This window comes from Drosophila erecta, unplaced genomic scaffold (assembly GCF_003286155.1).
Source record: "Drosophila erecta strain 14021-0224.00,06,07 unplaced genomic scaffold, DereRS2 tig00000000-arrow-pilon, whole genome shotgun sequence".
Lineage (NCBI taxonomy): Eukaryota > Metazoa > Arthropoda > Insecta > Diptera > Drosophilidae > Drosophila > Drosophila erecta.
In genome coordinates this window covers 5,367,470-5,383,878 of record NW_020825194.1, presented here as the reverse complement: position 1 = coordinate 5,383,878, position 16,409 = coordinate 5,367,470, and the positions used below count along the sequence as shown (strand labels likewise).

Genomic DNA, 16,409 nt, shown 5'->3' with positions numbered 1-16,409 from the left:
CCACCATCGAAAGCAGCAGTGACTGGCGGTAATGCGATAAAAGAACTTGAACATACTAATCAGCACGTTCTGTCTCAGTAATAATCAAGTGTTCGAGCTGATTAACTTGACATATAGCATGGATTTCTGGTCTATGTCACTATTAATTGTGAGTCATTCCAAAGCAACCTTAATTATTCTCTTAGTTAAATAGAGAAAAACAAACCAGCTAAAACAACCGACATGCATTGATATTTCAATTTTATTTTTATTTTTTCTTCGCCAAATGGGCGAGAAACTAAGTGGAAGCATTGGCTTATTTTTCACTTTTGTTTTCAATCTTTACATTCACCAAAAACACGTTAAAAATGAAGATGTTCTTGGTGTTTCCATCTTTCGGTGGCGGTGTTGAGGGAACTTCCGGAGCCAGGGTGGTGATGGGAGCTTCGGGAGGAACCCCAGTAGTCGAAGGAATCTCAGAGGGAACTGTGGTTGTCGTCCAAGGAAGCTCAGTGGAAATCGTGGTTGGGGTCGCCGGAAGCTCCGTGGGAACAGCGGTTGTGGATTCATTCTCGAGGTCCTCCGTTGTCGATTGGTCACCTTCTGGATCCACAGTACTATCAACATCCGGTTCAACGGTAGTCGATACTTCCTGTTCTGCGGTCGTTGTAGACGTCTCCTCAGGATTTTCGGTTGATGTAGGATTGTTTTCGGGCTCTTCTGTTGTAGACTCCTCGGAAACTTCAGTAGTGGACTCCTCGGGTTCTTCGGTTGTAGTGGAAGGTTCTTCGGGTTTCTCGGTCGTTGTAGTCTCTTCAGGAGCTGCGGTGGTCGAGTCCTCGGTTCCATCCTGGGGCTCTTCAGTAGTCGTGTCCTCAATATCGTTAGGGGTAGTAGTAGTAGACACCTCTTCGGGCCCTTCAGTCGTCGATTCCACTTCTTCAGGAGCTGCGGTGGTCGAGTCCTCGGTTCCTTCTTGGGGATCTTCAGTAGTCGTGTCCTCAATTTCATTCGGTGTAGTAGTAGTAGACACCTCTTCGGGCCCTTCAGTCGTCGATTCCACTTCTTCAGGAGCTGCTGTTGTCGAGTCCTCGGTTCCTTCTTGGGGATCTTCAGTTGTCGTATCCTCAATATCATTAGGTGTAGTGGTGGTCACTTCGGGGTCCTCGGGAGCCTTAGTAGTAGTAGTCACCTCTTCGGGCCCTTCAGTCGTCGATTCGACTTCTTCAGGAGCTGCGGTGGTCGAGTCCTCGGTTCCTTCTTGGGGATCTTCAGTAGTCGTATCCTCAATATCATTAGGTGTAGTGGTGGTCACTTCGGGGTCCTCGGGAGCCTTAGTAGTAGTAGTCACCTCTTCGGGCCCTTCAGTAGTCGATTCCACTTCTTCATCTTTTGAAGTAGTGGTGGTAGTTTCGACTTCTGAGGCTTCCGTAGTTGAAACTTCTGGTGCTTCGGTTGTAGTAGAGGACTCCTCTGGTTTTTCGGTTGTAGTAGAGGAGTCTTCGGGAGTTTTGATTGTTGTGGAATCCTCTTCGGGTTCATCAGTTGTCGCCTCCTCTGGCTTATCTGTGGTCGTCGATGGGGAGACCTCTGTCGTCGATTCATCCTCACCATCGACAGTAGAAGTAACTGCAGGAGCAGCTGTTGTAACCTCTCCGCCACTGCTCACCTCTCCAAACCCGTAGGGGGAATCCTTGTTTACCGGCACATAGAAGATACCCTCTGCGACAAAGAAGTTTACGGCATCACCCATCAATACTGAACTGTACGTATCGCCACAGCTGTTCTTGTTGGCGTCCAAGTAGGATGCGCACTTCTTCGAAGGGAAGTTGTTCCACAGCAGCGCCTCCACGTAATAAAGAACTGATTTGGTGTGTGAGCAACTGCCGGTTATATCGATACCACAACCTGGCTGGGATCTGCCTCCGTTCATGTAGAAGGCAGCTTTTCCAATTGGCTGGCTAAAGCCCAAAACTGCACCGTTTGTGTGTACTGACTCCACATATAAGGCATCATCGCGGGACAGACGTTTTTCAGTGTTCGAGTAACTGATGAGCGGGGAGGCCGGATCCAAACCCACGACTTTTCCCACGATGCCAGAAGCCACCTGCTTGGCGGTGTGTCCTGCAACGTGGGCGCCCAAACTGAAGCCCACAATTTCCAGAGTGTCCAGGCGCATGCCGTATCCCTCCACAAGGAAATCCACAAGTGCGGCTATCTTTTTGCCAGCTCCCGGGGCTCCGGCTACAGAGGTAGCGTACTCCAAGGAACGTCCACGCGCCCAGTCCACTGCAATCATGTTGTAGTCTCCGTACTGGAACCAGGCGTCGGCTATCCTGGTGTTCACCCCATCCTTGTAATTCGAGTTCCAGCCGTGAATGGTAATTCTAAAGAGCCATTGCAGTTAGTTGAAGTGTAAATTGATTTCTTGTATGCCCACCTGGTTGGATTTTTGGGATTGAAGTTAGAGGCATCGATGGAGGCCTGGGTAGCCTTGATCTGCTGTCCAGTGCTAGGATTCTGCTGCGTGTATAGGTAGAAGTTAACCGTGTTGGTGGACAGGCGACCTTCCAGCGTCTCCAAGTATTTCATTTCGCGCTCCGCCTCCGCTTTACCAATCCACTTTAGGCCACCATCCCTTTGAGGGACAAACCATCCATTGATGCCATGAACTCGAACCGAAAGGTGGTCGACCGGCCAGGCGCTGGCTAAATACAATTCATGCTAGGTTACCGAAAACTATCAATGTGCTAAGTCTTTACCAGCAATCACGCAGCTCAGCACAAGAAGGCACAATCTCATCGTTGAAGTGAATATTTATAATGGTTTTTTAGTTGTTCCTCGTACTGGTATTTATACCTTCAGTCTGCACAAGTTGAATGAGAGCCAAATCTGCGCAATACCAGGGAAGTGATTAGATCAAGTTTAATCAGTGAGATTCTAATACCACGGAAAAATACGTTACTAGCACTTAACGAAATTCTTGGAACCCTTATTTGGGCTCGGAAATGTTAATCCTCTAACTAAAGTAATACCACATAGGTTGTTAAAAATCTTTATTGTAATAAAGATTGTAATTAAAATAATAGAATAAATAATAGAAATCGCAACCGCTAGAAAGATAACCCAATTTTTGTTTTATAAATCATTTTTGTATTGAAAAGCTTTCAGTTATAAGTAAATCTAGTTAGTCCCCAAACTTGCGCTCCACAATGGAATATCGGTAAAATAAAGCTCACAACAGATTGCTTTCGCTCACAGAGCTTTCACTCAATTTATTAGTTTAAAGACTGGACTTAGTTGCCCATTCCGTAGGGAGCATCGCTACGGACGGGAACATAGTAGTCTCCGGCGACCATGTAGGCATTGCTGGTGGCTCCCATGCGGACGGAGCTGTAGGAGCTACCGCACGACTTGGCCACAGCCTCCTCGTAATCGCCACAACGCATGGTGGGGAAGTTGTTCTTGGTCACGGACTCGGCATAGTAGATCACCGAGCGGCTGTGGGCGCAGGATCCGGTCAGGTCAACACCGCATCCGGGCTGGCTCTTGCCTCCGTTGGGGTAGAAGGCTCCCTTGCCGATGGGCTTCAGGAATCCCAGGGTTCCTCCGTTGGTCTGGATGGACTCCACATACCAGGCATCATTGGAGCTCAGACGCTTGTTGGGGGAATCGTAGCTGAAGAGGGGCAGGGCGGGGTCCAGACCAATGATGGTGTGCAACTGGCCGTTCTTCACATTCTTGCCAGCATAGCCAGAGACATGGGCGCCCAGGCTGTGACCAATCACCATGGTGTTGTCCAGGTTCAGGCCGTGGTTGTTGCGCATAAAGTTGATCAGGGTAGCCACCTGCTCACCGACTCCGGGAACAGCCAGAACGGAGGAGGCGTAGTCCACGGAACGGGCACGTCCCCAGTCCACGGCAATCATGTTCATGTCGCCGTGGGTGAACCAGGCATCGCGGACTCCGTAGTTGATGAACTCATCCTTGCTGGAGGACCATCCGTGGATGGTGAAGCGGGTGGGGTGATTGGGGTTAAAGTGGGAGCCAGAGATTGATGCTGACGTAGCCTTGATCTGCTGGGGAGAGTTGCGGTTGGAGTTGGTGTACAGGTAGAAGGTCACGGGGTTCAGAACACTGCGTCCCTCCATGCGGTTCTTGGTCTCCAAGTAGGCCTCGGCGAACTCGCGGTCCATCCACTCCATGGTACCATCGGCCTGGGGCACATACCATCCGTTCTCACCATTCACACGATCCTCCACGGCATTAGCTAAGGATGCGCAAGAAGTGCAAATAATTTATTAAGGACGATATAGTACTGAGTGTGAAACCTTCTCGTACTTACCCGCCAGGACACAAAAGGCGAAGGCCAGGAACAGTTTCATCATAGCGGCAAAGTCAACTTCAACTAACAACTGTGGGTGGCGTGGTAGCTACTTTATATGGGAGGTGGGTCCGATCAGTCGATCAAATCACAGACAAGTTGAAACATACCACTTAAGATAGCCCACTGGATTGGCCACTCGGACCATCGACCGCCTCGATAAGGATGGAACATGTGTTTCGGCAATCTATTCTAAGTTGAATGTCCATCTTGAATATAATTTGATTTCTTCTGGGCCGCGTGTCCCCATGAAGTAGTTCACGTTTCAGATAGGCAACAACTGTTGACGTATTATTTGATCAGTGCTATTATCATCTTTGTGTGGAGAGATAGACTATCTTTCTGCCAATTTCAATTAAAGGTGTGTCCATGTCATTGCACTACTCTTAAAATTATTTAAATAAGATATAAATCTTATTCCTTTCACGCACAAGTGAATGATAGTGGATTTTGCTACTATTTTACTAAAATTGTTGTATCGCGTTTTGTTTTCTGGCGGGTTTCAGTTGCTTGCTTGTTGCCAATTCGTCAATTCTAATCACTATTTTTTGCTGCCAAAACATCACAGCTGGCCACCAATTTAAATATAAAACAAGATAAAATGCTATAGTCGAGTTCCCCGACTATCAGATACCCGTTACTCAGCTAGTGAAACTGCAAACGAGAAATTTCAACATTATCTGGAATATCGGTAGAAATTGGGGGAAAAGTAATAAAATGAAAAAAAACTTAAAAATTGTTTGACAGTTTTGTGGGCTTGTTGGCGTTAGTGAGGGCGTGACAACATTTGGAAACAAACACTTCGCTGGGTCTATGTATAATCTCAACATTCTAAATATTGTAGTTCCTGAGATCGAGGCGTTCATACGGACAGACGGACATGGCCAGATCGACTCGGCTATTGATCCTGATCAAGAACATATATACTTGATATAATCGGAAACGTTACCTTCAGCTTGTTACATACTTTACAACGAATCTAGTCTACCCTCTTACTCTACGAGTAACGGGTATAACTAATCGCAAAAGCTTTTGAATCCTGAAATCAGTGAATGGCTTATCAAAGAAATGTTCTTTGTCACTGCTAGAAAGGTATTTTAATATTATATCAATATCTTAATTGCTGAGATAAGAAGCAAACTTTAAATTTAACATAAGCAAGCGAATACACAATATATGTTCGTATCAATGAAAACCAATTCGCCAATGAAGACGTTTCCCCAGCAAACGATTTGATTAAAAATGCAGAATATCTGAAGACAACGTGACAGTGACTTGCCCAAAGAAGCCCTTCATGAATGGCGACTCAAATTCCACAGAGAACAGGTGAACCTATCCTTATCCACTGACGTGCGACAAAGCACTTGGCGATTTGACAGTGATTAGCACCCCCTGAGAGCCGTATCAAGATGCAGATAGACTGACAAAAATAGACCACCTGATTTTCGGGAGCTCAGTTTATTGTTTTTATTCAGTTTGCCCGAATGGAGCCTCACTGTTTACAGGCACATAGAAGTGGCCCTCCACATTGTAGGCATTTGTATCCTCTGCCATGCGGACGCGGCTGAAGGTGCTGCCACACTTGTTGTCCAGAGCAGCCTGGTAGTCCTGGCACTGGATGGCACCAAAAGTGTTCTCGGTGACGGCCTCTGCGTAGTAGAGAACGGATCGTGCATGGGAACAGGTTCCTGCCAGGTCCAGTCCACATCCAGGCTGCTTCTTTCCTCCACTCACATAGAATGTGGCTTTTCCAATGGGCTTCACAAATCCCTTCACACCGCCATTGGTCTGGATGGACTCCACGTAGAAGGCATCTTCGCTGGATAGACGCTTGTCGGGAGTATCGTAGCTGAAAAGGGGCAGGGCAGGATCCAGACCCACAATTGTGTGGACTCTCTTCTGCCCAACTTGCTTTCCGGCATATCCAGCCACATGGGCACCCAAACTGTGACCAATCACCTTAAGAGTTTCAAGGGACATACCGTGATTCTCGTGCATGTACTGGATCATCTCTCCCACTTTGGTTCCAGCTTCGGGAACAGCACGTACGGACATGGCATAGTCCAAGGATTGGGATCGGTCCCAGTTCACAACGATCACGTTAAAGTCTCCCCTTGACAGCCAGGCCTTGGTTATATCGACATTCATACTATCCGTATATTTTCCCTTCCATCCGTGAATGACAAACCGAGTTCCATGGTCCTTGTTGAAATGGGAGGCCACAATTGAAGAAGAATCGGCCGTAATTTTTTGGCCTTCCGTGGGGTTTTGTTTGGTGTAAAGATAGAAGGACACCTCATTGGAACGGAAGCCGATAGGGGAAATGTTCTCTAAGAGGTCTTTAGCTTCCTCCTTGTCCATCCACTCAGAAGTGCCATCCTCCTGGGGCACAAACCACCCATTTTCGCCATTGACACGCTCCTCAATGGGAAGTGCGAAACCTAAGGTGCAGGAAATTATTATTTAAGTCGAAATGGTTGGAAAGCCAATTAGGACTTACCCGCTACAAACAATGCTGCCAGAAATAATATCTCCCTCATATTGGTATCTCCGCAAAATGAAGTGTGCTAAGTGTGCTTCATTACAACGGTTTTTATAGGCTGTAACTTATCAATAGCCAGACCACTTGAGATCCGGAAACGACTGCTATAAGTTGTTGAGAGTTGTATATATGTGGTAATAATATCAACTGATAGTATGCTAATGGCATTATTAAGTTGCTTGTGTTGCATCTATCGAGTATATGGCAGCCCATGGGAATATGCTATCTATAAAGTTTACTTTTAAATGTGACAGTATACCGACGGAATACAACACAACGTTTTAAGTGGTTGAAATCCTAGTGCACTTCACTTGCGAGTACTTGAAAATCGAAATCAAAGAATGACTAAACTTTATTGGAGTAAAGTTGATAAGATGATGAATACAATAGTACCCCTCTATTCGGTCTTGCCGAAGGGGGCCTGGCCGTTCACGGGCACATAGAAGTCGCCCTCGACCATGTAGGCGTTGTTAATGGCTCCCATGCGAACTCCACTGTAGGTGCTTCCGCACTCGTTGGCCAACGCAGCCTGGTAGTCGTGACACTTGATGGTTCCGAAGTTGTCACCTGCTGCCAAGAACGCTGCTAGAGCTATGAGCACCCTCATATTGATATCTTCGCCGAATCTAACGTACTGCACCATTTTACCGGAGCTTATATAGGCTGTATGTTATCAAAAGCTTATGTTATAGGATCAGGATGGATTATAAGATAATCTTATCATTTGCGGGCTGTTTATTCCTTTTCAATGATTGTGTTTGTAATCCCCAATAAGGCGAAACGCACCTTAAAGGGAAACCACACAAAATGCTTCACAAATATTTCTAATCTACTTCGTGATTTTTCTCGATTGAGAAGCACTTGAGCTTCGAAAATCCCAGTGTACTTCAGTTATAAGTACTTTTTTGAGCGGTAGTAGGTCCTCCATATCGATGGGGTTGCTGAGTATAATTTAGGCGCTAGCAAAATACGACTCTATACGACAAAGCGTAAATACTTTCGGAACGCACTATGCTCTTCAAATCGGATTAAGTTAATGAATAATTGAAATATAAATGCAATTTCTTAAGATAAGTGTTTACAGGTTGGCGATTTCCACAATTATTATTATAGCTCTTAAAACTCCGAAATGAAAGAAAGATTGTATTTTTTGGAGTATTCAGTAATGTACTTTATTCAGAGCATGCTTCTACTCGATCTTGCCGAAGGGAGCCTCGCTGTTCACGGGCACATAGAAGTCACCATCGACCATGTAGGCGTTGGTAATGGCTCCCATGCGAACGCTGGAGTAGGTGCTGCCACACCTCTTGTCCACGGCGTCCTCGTAGTCATGGCACTTAATGGATCCAAAGTTGTCCTCGGTGATGGCCTCGGCGTAGTAGAGGACGGAGCGTCCGTGGGAGCAGGAACCGGTGGCGTCCACTCCGCATCCGGGCTGCTTCTTTCCTCCGTTGGGGTAGAAGGCTCCCTTGCCGATGGGCTTCAGGAATCCCAGTTTGCCGCCGTTGGTCTGGATGGACTCTACGTAGTGGGCATCGTCGGTGGACAGACGCTTGTTGGGCTTATCGTAGCTGAAGAGGGGCAGGGCAGGATCCAGACCAACAATGGTGTGGACGCGCTTGTCTCCGACAGTCTTTCCGGCGTATCCGGCAACATGGGCTCCCAGGCTGTGGCCAATCACCTCCAGACTGTCGTAGTCCAAGCCGTGGTGGTCGTGCAGGTACTTGATCATCTCACCAACCTTGCCTCCGGCTCCAGGAACAGCCAGGACGGAAGAGGCGTAGTCCACGGATCGGGCACGAGCCCAGTCAACGACGATCACGTTGTAGTCGCCCTTGGACAACCAGGCCCTGGTGATGCGTGTGTTCATGTCATCGGTATACCTCTGGGTCCAGCCGTGGATGACGAACCGGGTACCATGATGCCTGTCGAAGTGGGAATCGTCCACGGAGCCAGACTTGGCCTTGATCTCCTTGCCATCGGTTGGATTCTTTCTGGTGTACAGGTAGAAGTTCACGGCGTTGGTGCTCATGCGGCCCTCCATCTGGGCTCCGTTGGACATCAGCTCCTCGGCATCCTGCATGTCCATCCACTCGAAGCTTCCATCGAGCCTGGGGATGAACCAGCCATTCTCTCCATTGACGCGCTCCTCAATGGGCAGGGCACTCACTATTAGAAGTAGTTTATGAATTAAATGTCCCTATTGCCAATATGAAGGACCACTTACCTGCTACCAGTAAGGCGGCAAGAACAAAAAACACCTTCATGTTGGGGGTCTCAAAACAATTGTGGTGGAAAAAGCACTAATTTCTCCCTTTTTATAGGCCTGATATAATAACCGTAATCACCGTTAAATGTCAGTAAGCACTTGAGGCTTTGACAGCTTCTCAATAGTAAGATAGGGCCGATACAAACGATTAGAACGTCATACTTTGATAGCGTATCGTTTTCTCCAGCAAAGATGATAAGGGTAAAACCTAATACAGTGGAGCTTTTCGACTTGCATCAACGCACAGATAAGGTTCAGGGTCACAACCCTAACCTCGATACTATAATGCTTTGTTTTACTAGGTCCATTAAATCAGATCTTACCACTGTTTCTTTCAACAATAAAACCATCGCTAACTAATGACTAAATAACTCAAGGTAATACAAAAAATGGTCAAGTGCTACCATAAATGTCAATAAACCAAAACGGTTGGTGAGCAATGATATGGTTTATGGATCCGACAAGGAAGCTATAAACTAAGAGTGGGTTAACAATATAACGATATAACGATAACAAGAACAATACTCAATGTTTATAAATACAAGGATTTGGTAGCAATTTTATAGTTTACTGAACTTCTATCAGTTAATCATGCCAAAGGGAGCCTTGCTGTTCACGGGCACACAGAAGTCGATATCGACCATGTAGTTGGTATCAGCTCCCATGCGAACGCTGGAGTAGGTGCTTCCGCACTCCTTGGACACGGCTGCCTCGTAGCCATGGCACTTAATGGATCCAAAGTTGTCCTCGGTGACGGCCTCGGCGTAGTAGACCGTAATATGTAAACCATAAATGTCAATAAACCAAAATGGTCGGTTAACAATGATATGGTTTATAGATCCGTCAAGAAAGCTATAAACTGAGAGTCGGTTTTTCGATAACAAGAAAAATACTCAATGTTTATAAATACAAGGATTTGGTAGCAATTTCGTAGTTTATTGAATTTCTATCAGTTAATCATGCCGAAGGGAGCCTTGCTGTTCACGGGCACATAGAAGTCGCCATCGACCATGTAGGCGTTGGTATCAGCTCCCATGCGAACGCTGGAGTAGGTGCTGCCGCACTCCTTGGACACGGCAGCCTCGTAGTCTCCGCACTTGATGGTTCCGAAGTTGTCCTGTTTGACGGCCTCGGCGTAGTAGGTGGTGGAGCGACCGTGGGAGCAGGCGCCAGTCAGGTCCAATCCGCATCCGGGCTGGGTCTTTCCTCCGTTGGGGTAGAAGGCTCCCTTGCCGATGGGCTTCAGGAATCCGAGGGTGCCACCATTGGTCTGGATGGACTCCACATACCAGGCATCATCGGAGTTGAGACGCTTGTTGGGCTTGTTGTAGCTGAAGAGGGGCAGGGCAGGGTCCAGACCCACAATGGTGTGCACCTGGCCGTTGGTGTTCTTGCCGGCATAGCCAGCCACATGGGCGCCCAGGCTGTGACCAATCACGTACACGTCGTTCAGATTCAGACCGTGGTTGTCCTTCAGGAAGTTGATCATCTTGGCAACCTTCTTTCCGGTGGCACCGACCGCCATGACGGAGGTGGCGTAGTCCACGGAGCGGGCACGGGCCCAGTCGACGACGATCACGTTGTAGTCTCCTCTGGAGAGCCAGGCACTGCAGATGTCCTTGTTCATGCTGGCGGAGTAGCTCTGGGTCCAGCCGTGGATCACAAAGCGAGTTGGGTGAGCGGAGTTGAAGTTGGAGGCATCTATCGACTTGGCGGTGGCGGTGATCTTCTTGCCCTTGGTGGGGTTAGAGGAGGTGTACAGGTAGAACTTGACGGGAACGGTGGTCAGGCCACGGCCCTCCAGCAGCTCTTGGGCTTCCATCCACTGCTCGGCAACATCCATGTCCACCCATTCGGAAGTGCCATCCTCCTGGGGAACGTACCAGCCGTTCTCCCCATGGACGCGCTCAGATTCCTTGATCGGAATAGCCGAAGCTGAAAGGACGTGTTACATTTTAGATAGGATTTTTTAGAAATTTAATTTTGTTTTTTATATTTTACCGGCCAGGGTAAAGAATGCCAAAATCAGGAATGTCTTCATAACGTAGTAGAGTCCACAACTGATGGTAGTTCAGTTCGAAAACCATTGCTTTTATACTTCACCAGTGGGCAAACTTATCACCGAATGATTAAATCGGTTGGCATTACTTTTGCTGCCTGGGAGGTTTAGGTACATTTGAATTAATCTGATTGCCGGCCATACTGCCCCTTTTTTTAAAGAGCTCTTCTTTCTGCTGATTGGCTTATCAATTGCGCCATTTGTGGTCGATTTGCAAACTGATTCTTTGATTGTTGGGTGTTAAAGACTATGGAATTTAAATCCAGACACGAGTCATGAATGCCAGCAAACAGTTGCCTCCACTATCAGCTATCGATTACAATGGTTGGCGTCCTCAACTAACTTAATCTCCTGTAAGTCGGGCTAAGTGGACGTAATTGTAGGTATCATTAAATGGGCATTTAATTTAACACTCCAGCGCATTCTTGTTTTGCTCGACTTGTGTTATCTTGGTCAGCTGGTGGTTTGTAATCTGTGGTATGAAGTACGCAACGAAGGTGCAGAGCTGGGGCATTAAAACAAGAAAATAACCAGCAAAACAATCTTTTTTTGCTGCAGCAGTAAACAGGAAGTGTAATTTCACAATTACGCCGCTTAACCGGAAGTTACAACTTAAACATTTTTCCAAAAAGTACAGCATACTTTCAGGCAAAAATCCGTTTTCACTTAATCATCGCTTATTGAGTAATTAATCCAATTAATAACGCGAGTATGAACATGAACACAAACCGCAGACCACCCAATACTTTAACTTTATTATAGTTTATTATATACAGATTCAGTAAGCATTTTGAATTAATAGCATATCGAAGAGTATCGTATTCATGGCACACTGGCTCACATACTGATATAGGGGTTTTGACGTTTGATTAAGCAAATTTAATAGCAACAGCTGGCAAATAGTCGGACTCATCCTTATTAAACGTTCGTGAGACTAATATTTGCTTTACCTTCTTGTTATGCTTACAATACACTACTCGTCCTGTTATTAGGAAACTCTGGCCCACAAAACTCTAGGTGGGAAGTTGGCCACTTCCGTCGGGTCGAAAAAACTCCTTATCAGACTGTCAAGAGCTCGCTCTAAAAATATCCTATCTGACGATTAACTGAATGAATCTGAAGTAGAAAGCGTGAAACTTCAATCTTCAATTGAAGTATGCACCAGGTGCATATACGCGTTATGGAATACTTGACATACTCGAGTGCTAATTGGGCCACAAGGACACACAGACCACCTCCGGCAGGCGGTTCGTTATTCAAATATTTACTGGTGACGTCTTGTGGGTGGTGCCTTCCACTATCATATTATGCAAATAGATGTGGCAGTTGACTTTGCCACTGACAAAATTGCGCTTGCCATTCGCTCATTAATTATAATTACAAACATGGCATACAAAGTGGGAAAACGCTTTGACGAAACTGGCGGAGAAGTTACTGCTAAAAGCACAGTGCCAATACATTATGATATACTTTATATTATACATTATATTATTATATTATCATCGCTAACATACCTCAATCAATTTTCAATTTTTTCAGCCTGTCAGATTTATGACAACCAACTGAATTTTAGCATTGCTCTGATTATGTATAGGTATATTTGGCATTGAGCGATGAGAGATAAGAAACCATTCTTATGAGTAAAATACCATATTTTTTGCCACCCCTTTTCAGATTTGAAAATTTAAAAGAATTCGAATTATTTTGTAAGCGTCGTTTTTATTGTACAGCCATTAGTTGATCTTGCCAAAGGGAGCCTTGCTGTTCACGGGCACATAGAAGTCGCCATCGACCATGTAGGCGTTGGTATCAGCTCCCATGCGAACGCTGGAGTAGGTGCTGCCGCACTCCTTGGAGACGGCTGCCTCGTAGTCTCCGCACTTGATGGTTCCGAAGTTGTCCTGTTTGACGGCCTCCGCATAGTAGGTGGTGGAGCGACCGTGGGAGCAGGCGCCAGTCAGGTCCAATCCGCATCCGGGCTGGGTCTTTCCTCCGTTGGGGTAGAAGGCTCCCTTGCCGATGGGCTTCAGGAATCCGAGGTTGCCACCATTGGTCTGGATGGACTCCACATACCAGGCATCATCGGAGTTGAGACGCTTGTTGGGCTTGTTGTAGCTGAAGAGGGGCAGGGCAGGGTCCAGACCCACAATGGTGTGCACCTGGCCGTTGGTGTTCTTGCCGGCATAGCCAGCCACATGGGCGCCCAGGCTGTGACCAATCACGTACACGTCGTTCAGATTCAGACCGTGGTTGTCCTTCAGGAAGTTGATCATCTTGGCAACCTTCTTTCCGGTGGCGCCGACAGCCATGACGGAGGTGGCGTAGTCCACGGAGCGGGCACGGGCCCAGTCGACGACGATCACGTTGTAGTCTCCTCTGGAGAGGAAGGCCTTGCGGATGTCCGAGTTCATGCTGTTCAAGTGGCTCTGGGTCCAGCCGTGGATCACGAAACGGGTGGGGTGAGCAGGGTTGAAGTTGGACTTGGAAATGGACTTGGTGGTGGCGTAGATGTGCTTGCTGCTGGAGGGGTTCTTGGGCGTGTACAGGTAAAAGTTCACGGGAACGGTGGTCAAGCCACGGCCCTCGAGCTTCTCCTGGGCCTCCATCCACTCCTCAGCCACATCCATGTCCACCCACTCGAAGGAGCCGTCCTCCTGGGGAACGTACCAGCCGTTCTCCCCGTTGACGCGCTCGGATTCCTCCAGAGCATAAGCCGAAGCTGTTAGAAGGAGCATATGGCATTGCTAAAGGCATTTCTGAGGGATTCGCAATATGTGTCTGTTCTTACCGACTAGAGCAAAGATTGCCAAAATCAGGAAAGTCTTCATATTCTAGTAGAGCCCACAACTGATGGCTATTCAGTTCGCCAACAGTGTCTTTTATAGGTCCCCTGGTGGGCGACTTATCAATAGATTAGATCGTAAGGCTTTACTTTGGCTGACTAGGTGGTATGGGTACATTAAATTAATCTGATTGTTCAGTTTTCTTCATTTTTTGGAATTCCGAATCTGATCGCATTTTTATCTACTGATAGGCTGGCTTTAGTTGGCTCTCTAGACTATTGTATTTCTGTGACGCTTATTATCAGAGATTTTTTTGCAACGTCGAAAGGTTGAATTCCATTAAAGTATGAATAGTAGAGAAAATTTGTTAGTCTTTTTGATATAAGCTGGTTATCTTGGTTTGACGACTTTTCTAAAGCAAAACGATAATTCTATTAGCCGCTGTAAAGACCTTATAGGCAATTGTTTAACACACTGTGGTTTTCCAAAGTATTTTAATGTTTCTCGAGTGCCTAGTTATAATGTTAAATAATCTTTGCGTTCAGCCTAAAAGACCGCTAAGCAAGCTCAAAAAAATATGAACTGCTGCCCATTTTCCAGGAAAACGCAAGACGTTATTATATTTTTAATGACGCACATATCTACAGCTCGAATTGTACGTGATTTCCCTTTTTTTTACCAACATTATATTGAAGGGCTTCAGTCTCTGGTGCCTCCCTTAATTTGCAATTATTTGCTCAGCCTTTGCACATTTTTATTTTTTGATATTGGGTTGTACCAGCAGAATACCAAATGACGTCCTAACAACATGTAATTATTTCACCTGTTTCGGCATTCTCGGCACACATTTGCAGTTTTACATAATTGTTAATCAAAAATTAATGAAATGCTCTTTAATTAAGTGCAGCTCGGTAGACATACTTTTGATTGGCACCTTGCGTATAATAATGTTGTTGGCCTATGCATTTCAACCTGTCCTTTTATTAAGTACCAAAGAAAAACCTTCAGCTATCAGTCAAAAAAAAAACTGAAACGTGAACTTTAGATGGGCTATTTTTAAATTGCATTATAGCTTCTTCATTTTGTACGTTATCTAAGCACACTTCAAGTAAAGCGTAATTTAATTTCATAGCTAGCTCATCGAATGCCTGATTTGAATTTGAATTATTTGAATAACATTAACGAGTAAACTCCCAAGCATTTTCTCGGAATAATGAGCGGAAGTGGCCTGACATGAGATATATTGACAGAACCCTAGGTCGAAGAATTTGCCAGGATAATTGATAAAAAATCAACATGGATGCCAGCAAAATAAATGACAAAAAGAGGCTCCGTACATTTTTAGGCCTTTGCGAAATTCGCAACCATTTTATTGATCTGAAATAACCAATTTACCCTCTTGATAACATTTTTGCTGGTTGGTGGGACAGAGTGTTTGGGTAATGAGTGTTGTCAGTCGATGCCAGAGTTCATTCAGAAAGTTATTTAAACCAAACGAAGCTTACATACATGCGTCGGATACAGGAACGTTTGTATAGACCATTGCCTAAATTACTTTTTATTCGTACTCAAATTACTTTTATCCCCAAAATTTCTAGACTCTAAAGGCAACTGGATTGCATTTGATGATAATCTTTCCCATGATTCTAAGAAATTAAATAAATATAAATTTAAATTATTATGAGACTAAATTCATTTGCCTGCATAGTTTTTTAAAATTAGCTTAAGCGAGAAACTCTTATACTGACAGGCGCCCAAAAGTATGCAATGTTTTTCGTTCCATTATATTAAATGAATTATTAAGTAGCCGCAATGTAGTGCAGCACATATTTTAAAAACTTTTTTTTTTTTTTTTTTTTTTTTTTTATTGTAGTTTATTAAGATATACAGGATAGCTATGAACCCTTTTATTACCTTATTTTCTATTGTTTCTGCCAATTGGCGCTCCGGCTATAGGGAATATTTAATATAGCTTTTTCTATTTTGGTCTAATACTCTCATGTTGTTTTATAATTAATATTTAGCTATTAAGCTATTGTTATCTTAGCACTAAGTCTCTTGGTTGACGTCTTTTGATCCTCTGCCTCGGTCGAGTAATGGTGAGATCATTAGCGAGACGATTCCTGTGGTTCATCAGTCTTGAGTTGTACCGACTGGAGTGGAAGTTGATTTGTTGTAGTACCGTAACTAGTTTTAGGTCCCTATGTAGCACGCTATTTCGAATGTACCACTCACAGCCTGTAATTAGTCTCGCTATTTTGTTCTGGGCCACCTGAATATTTTTGATTTGGCTATCTCTTGCTATCCCCCAGATTTGGCAACCATATTGCCAGATGGGAGCAATGACCTGCTTGTATAGGGTGAGCTTATTTCGGGTGGAGAGTTTACTGTTG

General features: G+C 45.4%; 6 protein-coding genes across 6 annotated transcripts; all 6 read right to left on the bottom strand.

The window, feature by feature from the left end:
• Positions 1-295: 295 nt before the first annotated feature.
• On the bottom strand, positions 296-2,854 carry LOC6555070 (nascent polypeptide-associated complex subunit alpha, muscle-specific form). The gene is made up of 4 exons (XM_001981576.3): positions 2,742-2,854; positions 2,420-2,687; positions 1,172-2,366; positions 296-979 (listed from the first exon to the last, which is right to left on the bottom strand). The coding sequence occupies exons 1-4, from the start codon at positions 2,779-2,781 to the stop codon at positions 296-298; spliced, it is 2,187 nt and encodes a 728-aa protein (XP_001981612.1). The 5' UTR covers positions 2,782-2,854.
• A 370-nt stretch (positions 2,855-3,224) lies between these two features.
• Positions 3,225-4,390, bottom strand: LOC6555069 (phospholipase A1). Its single transcript, XM_001981575.3, has 2 exons — positions 4,325-4,390; positions 3,225-4,249 (listed from the first exon to the last, which is right to left on the bottom strand). The coding sequence occupies exons 1-2, from the start codon at positions 4,365-4,367 to the stop codon at positions 3,276-3,278; spliced, it is 1,017 nt and encodes a 338-aa protein (XP_001981611.1). The 5' UTR covers positions 4,368-4,390; the 3' UTR covers positions 3,225-3,275.
• Positions 4,391-5,825: 1,435 nt separating this feature from the next.
• On the bottom strand, positions 5,826-6,938 carry LOC113564837 (phospholipase A1 2-like). Its single transcript, XM_026983714.1, has 2 exons — positions 6,864-6,938; positions 5,826-6,804 (listed from the first exon to the last, which is right to left on the bottom strand). The coding sequence occupies exons 1-2, from the start codon at positions 6,901-6,903 to the stop codon at positions 5,831-5,833; spliced, it is 1,014 nt and encodes a 337-aa protein (XP_026839515.1). The 5' UTR covers positions 6,904-6,938; the 3' UTR covers positions 5,826-5,830.
• Positions 6,939-8,049: 1,111 nt separating this feature from the next.
• Positions 8,050-9,204, bottom strand: LOC113564308 (phospholipase A1-like). The gene is made up of 2 exons (XM_026980777.1): positions 9,133-9,204; positions 8,050-9,074 (listed from the first exon to the last, which is right to left on the bottom strand). Exons 1-2 carry the CDS (start codon positions 9,170-9,172, stop codon positions 8,095-8,097), a joined length of 1,020 nt encoding a protein of 339 aa, XP_026836578.1. The 5' UTR covers positions 9,173-9,204; the 3' UTR covers positions 8,050-8,094.
• Positions 9,205-10,073: 869 nt separating this feature from the next.
• Positions 10,074-11,252, bottom strand: LOC6555065 (phospholipase A1). The gene is made up of 2 exons (XM_001981571.3): positions 11,176-11,252; positions 10,074-11,109 (listed from the first exon to the last, which is right to left on the bottom strand). The coding sequence occupies exons 1-2, from the start codon at positions 11,213-11,215 to the stop codon at positions 10,124-10,126; spliced, it is 1,026 nt and encodes a 341-aa protein (XP_001981607.1). The 5' UTR covers positions 11,216-11,252; the 3' UTR covers positions 10,074-10,123.
• A 1,703-nt stretch (positions 11,253-12,955) lies between these two features.
• Positions 12,956-14,088, bottom strand: LOC6555064 (phospholipase A1). The gene is made up of 2 exons (XM_026983585.1): positions 14,022-14,088; positions 12,956-13,952 (listed from the first exon to the last, which is right to left on the bottom strand). Exons 1-2 carry the CDS (start codon positions 14,059-14,061, stop codon positions 12,967-12,969), a joined length of 1,026 nt encoding a protein of 341 aa, XP_026839386.1. The 5' UTR covers positions 14,062-14,088; the 3' UTR covers positions 12,956-12,966.
• Positions 14,089-16,409: the final 2,321 nt, after the last annotated feature.

What these genes read in the sequence shown, in the direction of transcription:
- LOC6555070 (XM_001981576.3), bottom strand. Translation starts at nt 2,781, where the DNA reads ATGAGATTGTGCCTTCTTGTGCTGAGCTGCGTGATTGCTG. An exon ending in AATCCCAAAAATCCAACCAG is followed by an intron (nt 2,367 to 2,419) that starts GTGGGCATACAA and finishes ATGGCTCTTTAG; the next exon opens with AATTACCATTCACGGCTGGA. An exon ending in CGACTGAAGGGCCCGAAGAG is followed by an intron (nt 980 to 1,171) that starts GTGACTACTACT and finishes AATGAAATTGAG; the next exon opens with GACACGACTACTGAAGATCC.
- LOC6555069 (XM_001981575.3), bottom strand. Translation starts at nt 4,367, where the DNA reads ATGATGAAACTGTTCCTGGCCTTCGCCTTTTGTGTCCTGGCGG. An exon ending in CGCCTTTTGTGTCCTGGCGG is followed by an intron (nt 4,250 to 4,324) that starts GTAAGTACGAGA and finishes GCGCATCCTTAG; the next exon opens with CTAATGCCGTGGAGGATCGT.
- LOC113564837 (XM_026983714.1), bottom strand. Translation starts at nt 6,903, where the DNA reads ATGAGGGAGATATTATTTCTGGCAGCATTGTTTGTAGCGG. An exon ending in GGCAGCATTGTTTGTAGCGG is followed by an intron (nt 6,805 to 6,863) that starts GTAAGTCCTAAT and finishes CCTGCACCTTAG; the next exon opens with GTTTCGCACTTCCCATTGAG.
- LOC113564308 (XM_026980777.1), bottom strand. Translation starts at nt 9,172, where the DNA reads ATGAAGGTGTTTTTTGTTCTTGCCGCCTTACTGGTAGCAG. An exon ending in TGCCGCCTTACTGGTAGCAG is followed by an intron (nt 9,075 to 9,132) that starts GTAAGTGGTCCT and finishes TACTTCTAATAG; the next exon opens with TGAGTGCCCTGCCCATTGAG.
- LOC6555065 (XM_001981571.3), bottom strand. Translation starts at nt 11,215, where the DNA reads ATGAAGACATTCCTGATTTTGGCATTCTTTACCCTGGCCG. An exon ending in GGCATTCTTTACCCTGGCCG is followed by an intron (nt 11,110 to 11,175) that starts GTAAAATATAAA and finishes ACGTCCTTTCAG; the next exon opens with CTTCGGCTATTCCGATCAAG.
- LOC6555064 (XM_026983585.1), bottom strand. Translation starts at nt 14,061, where the DNA reads ATGAAGACTTTCCTGATTTTGGCAATCTTTGCTCTAGTCG. An exon ending in GGCAATCTTTGCTCTAGTCG is followed by an intron (nt 13,953 to 14,021) that starts GTAAGAACAGAC and finishes TCCTTCTAACAG; the next exon opens with CTTCGGCTTATGCTCTGGAG.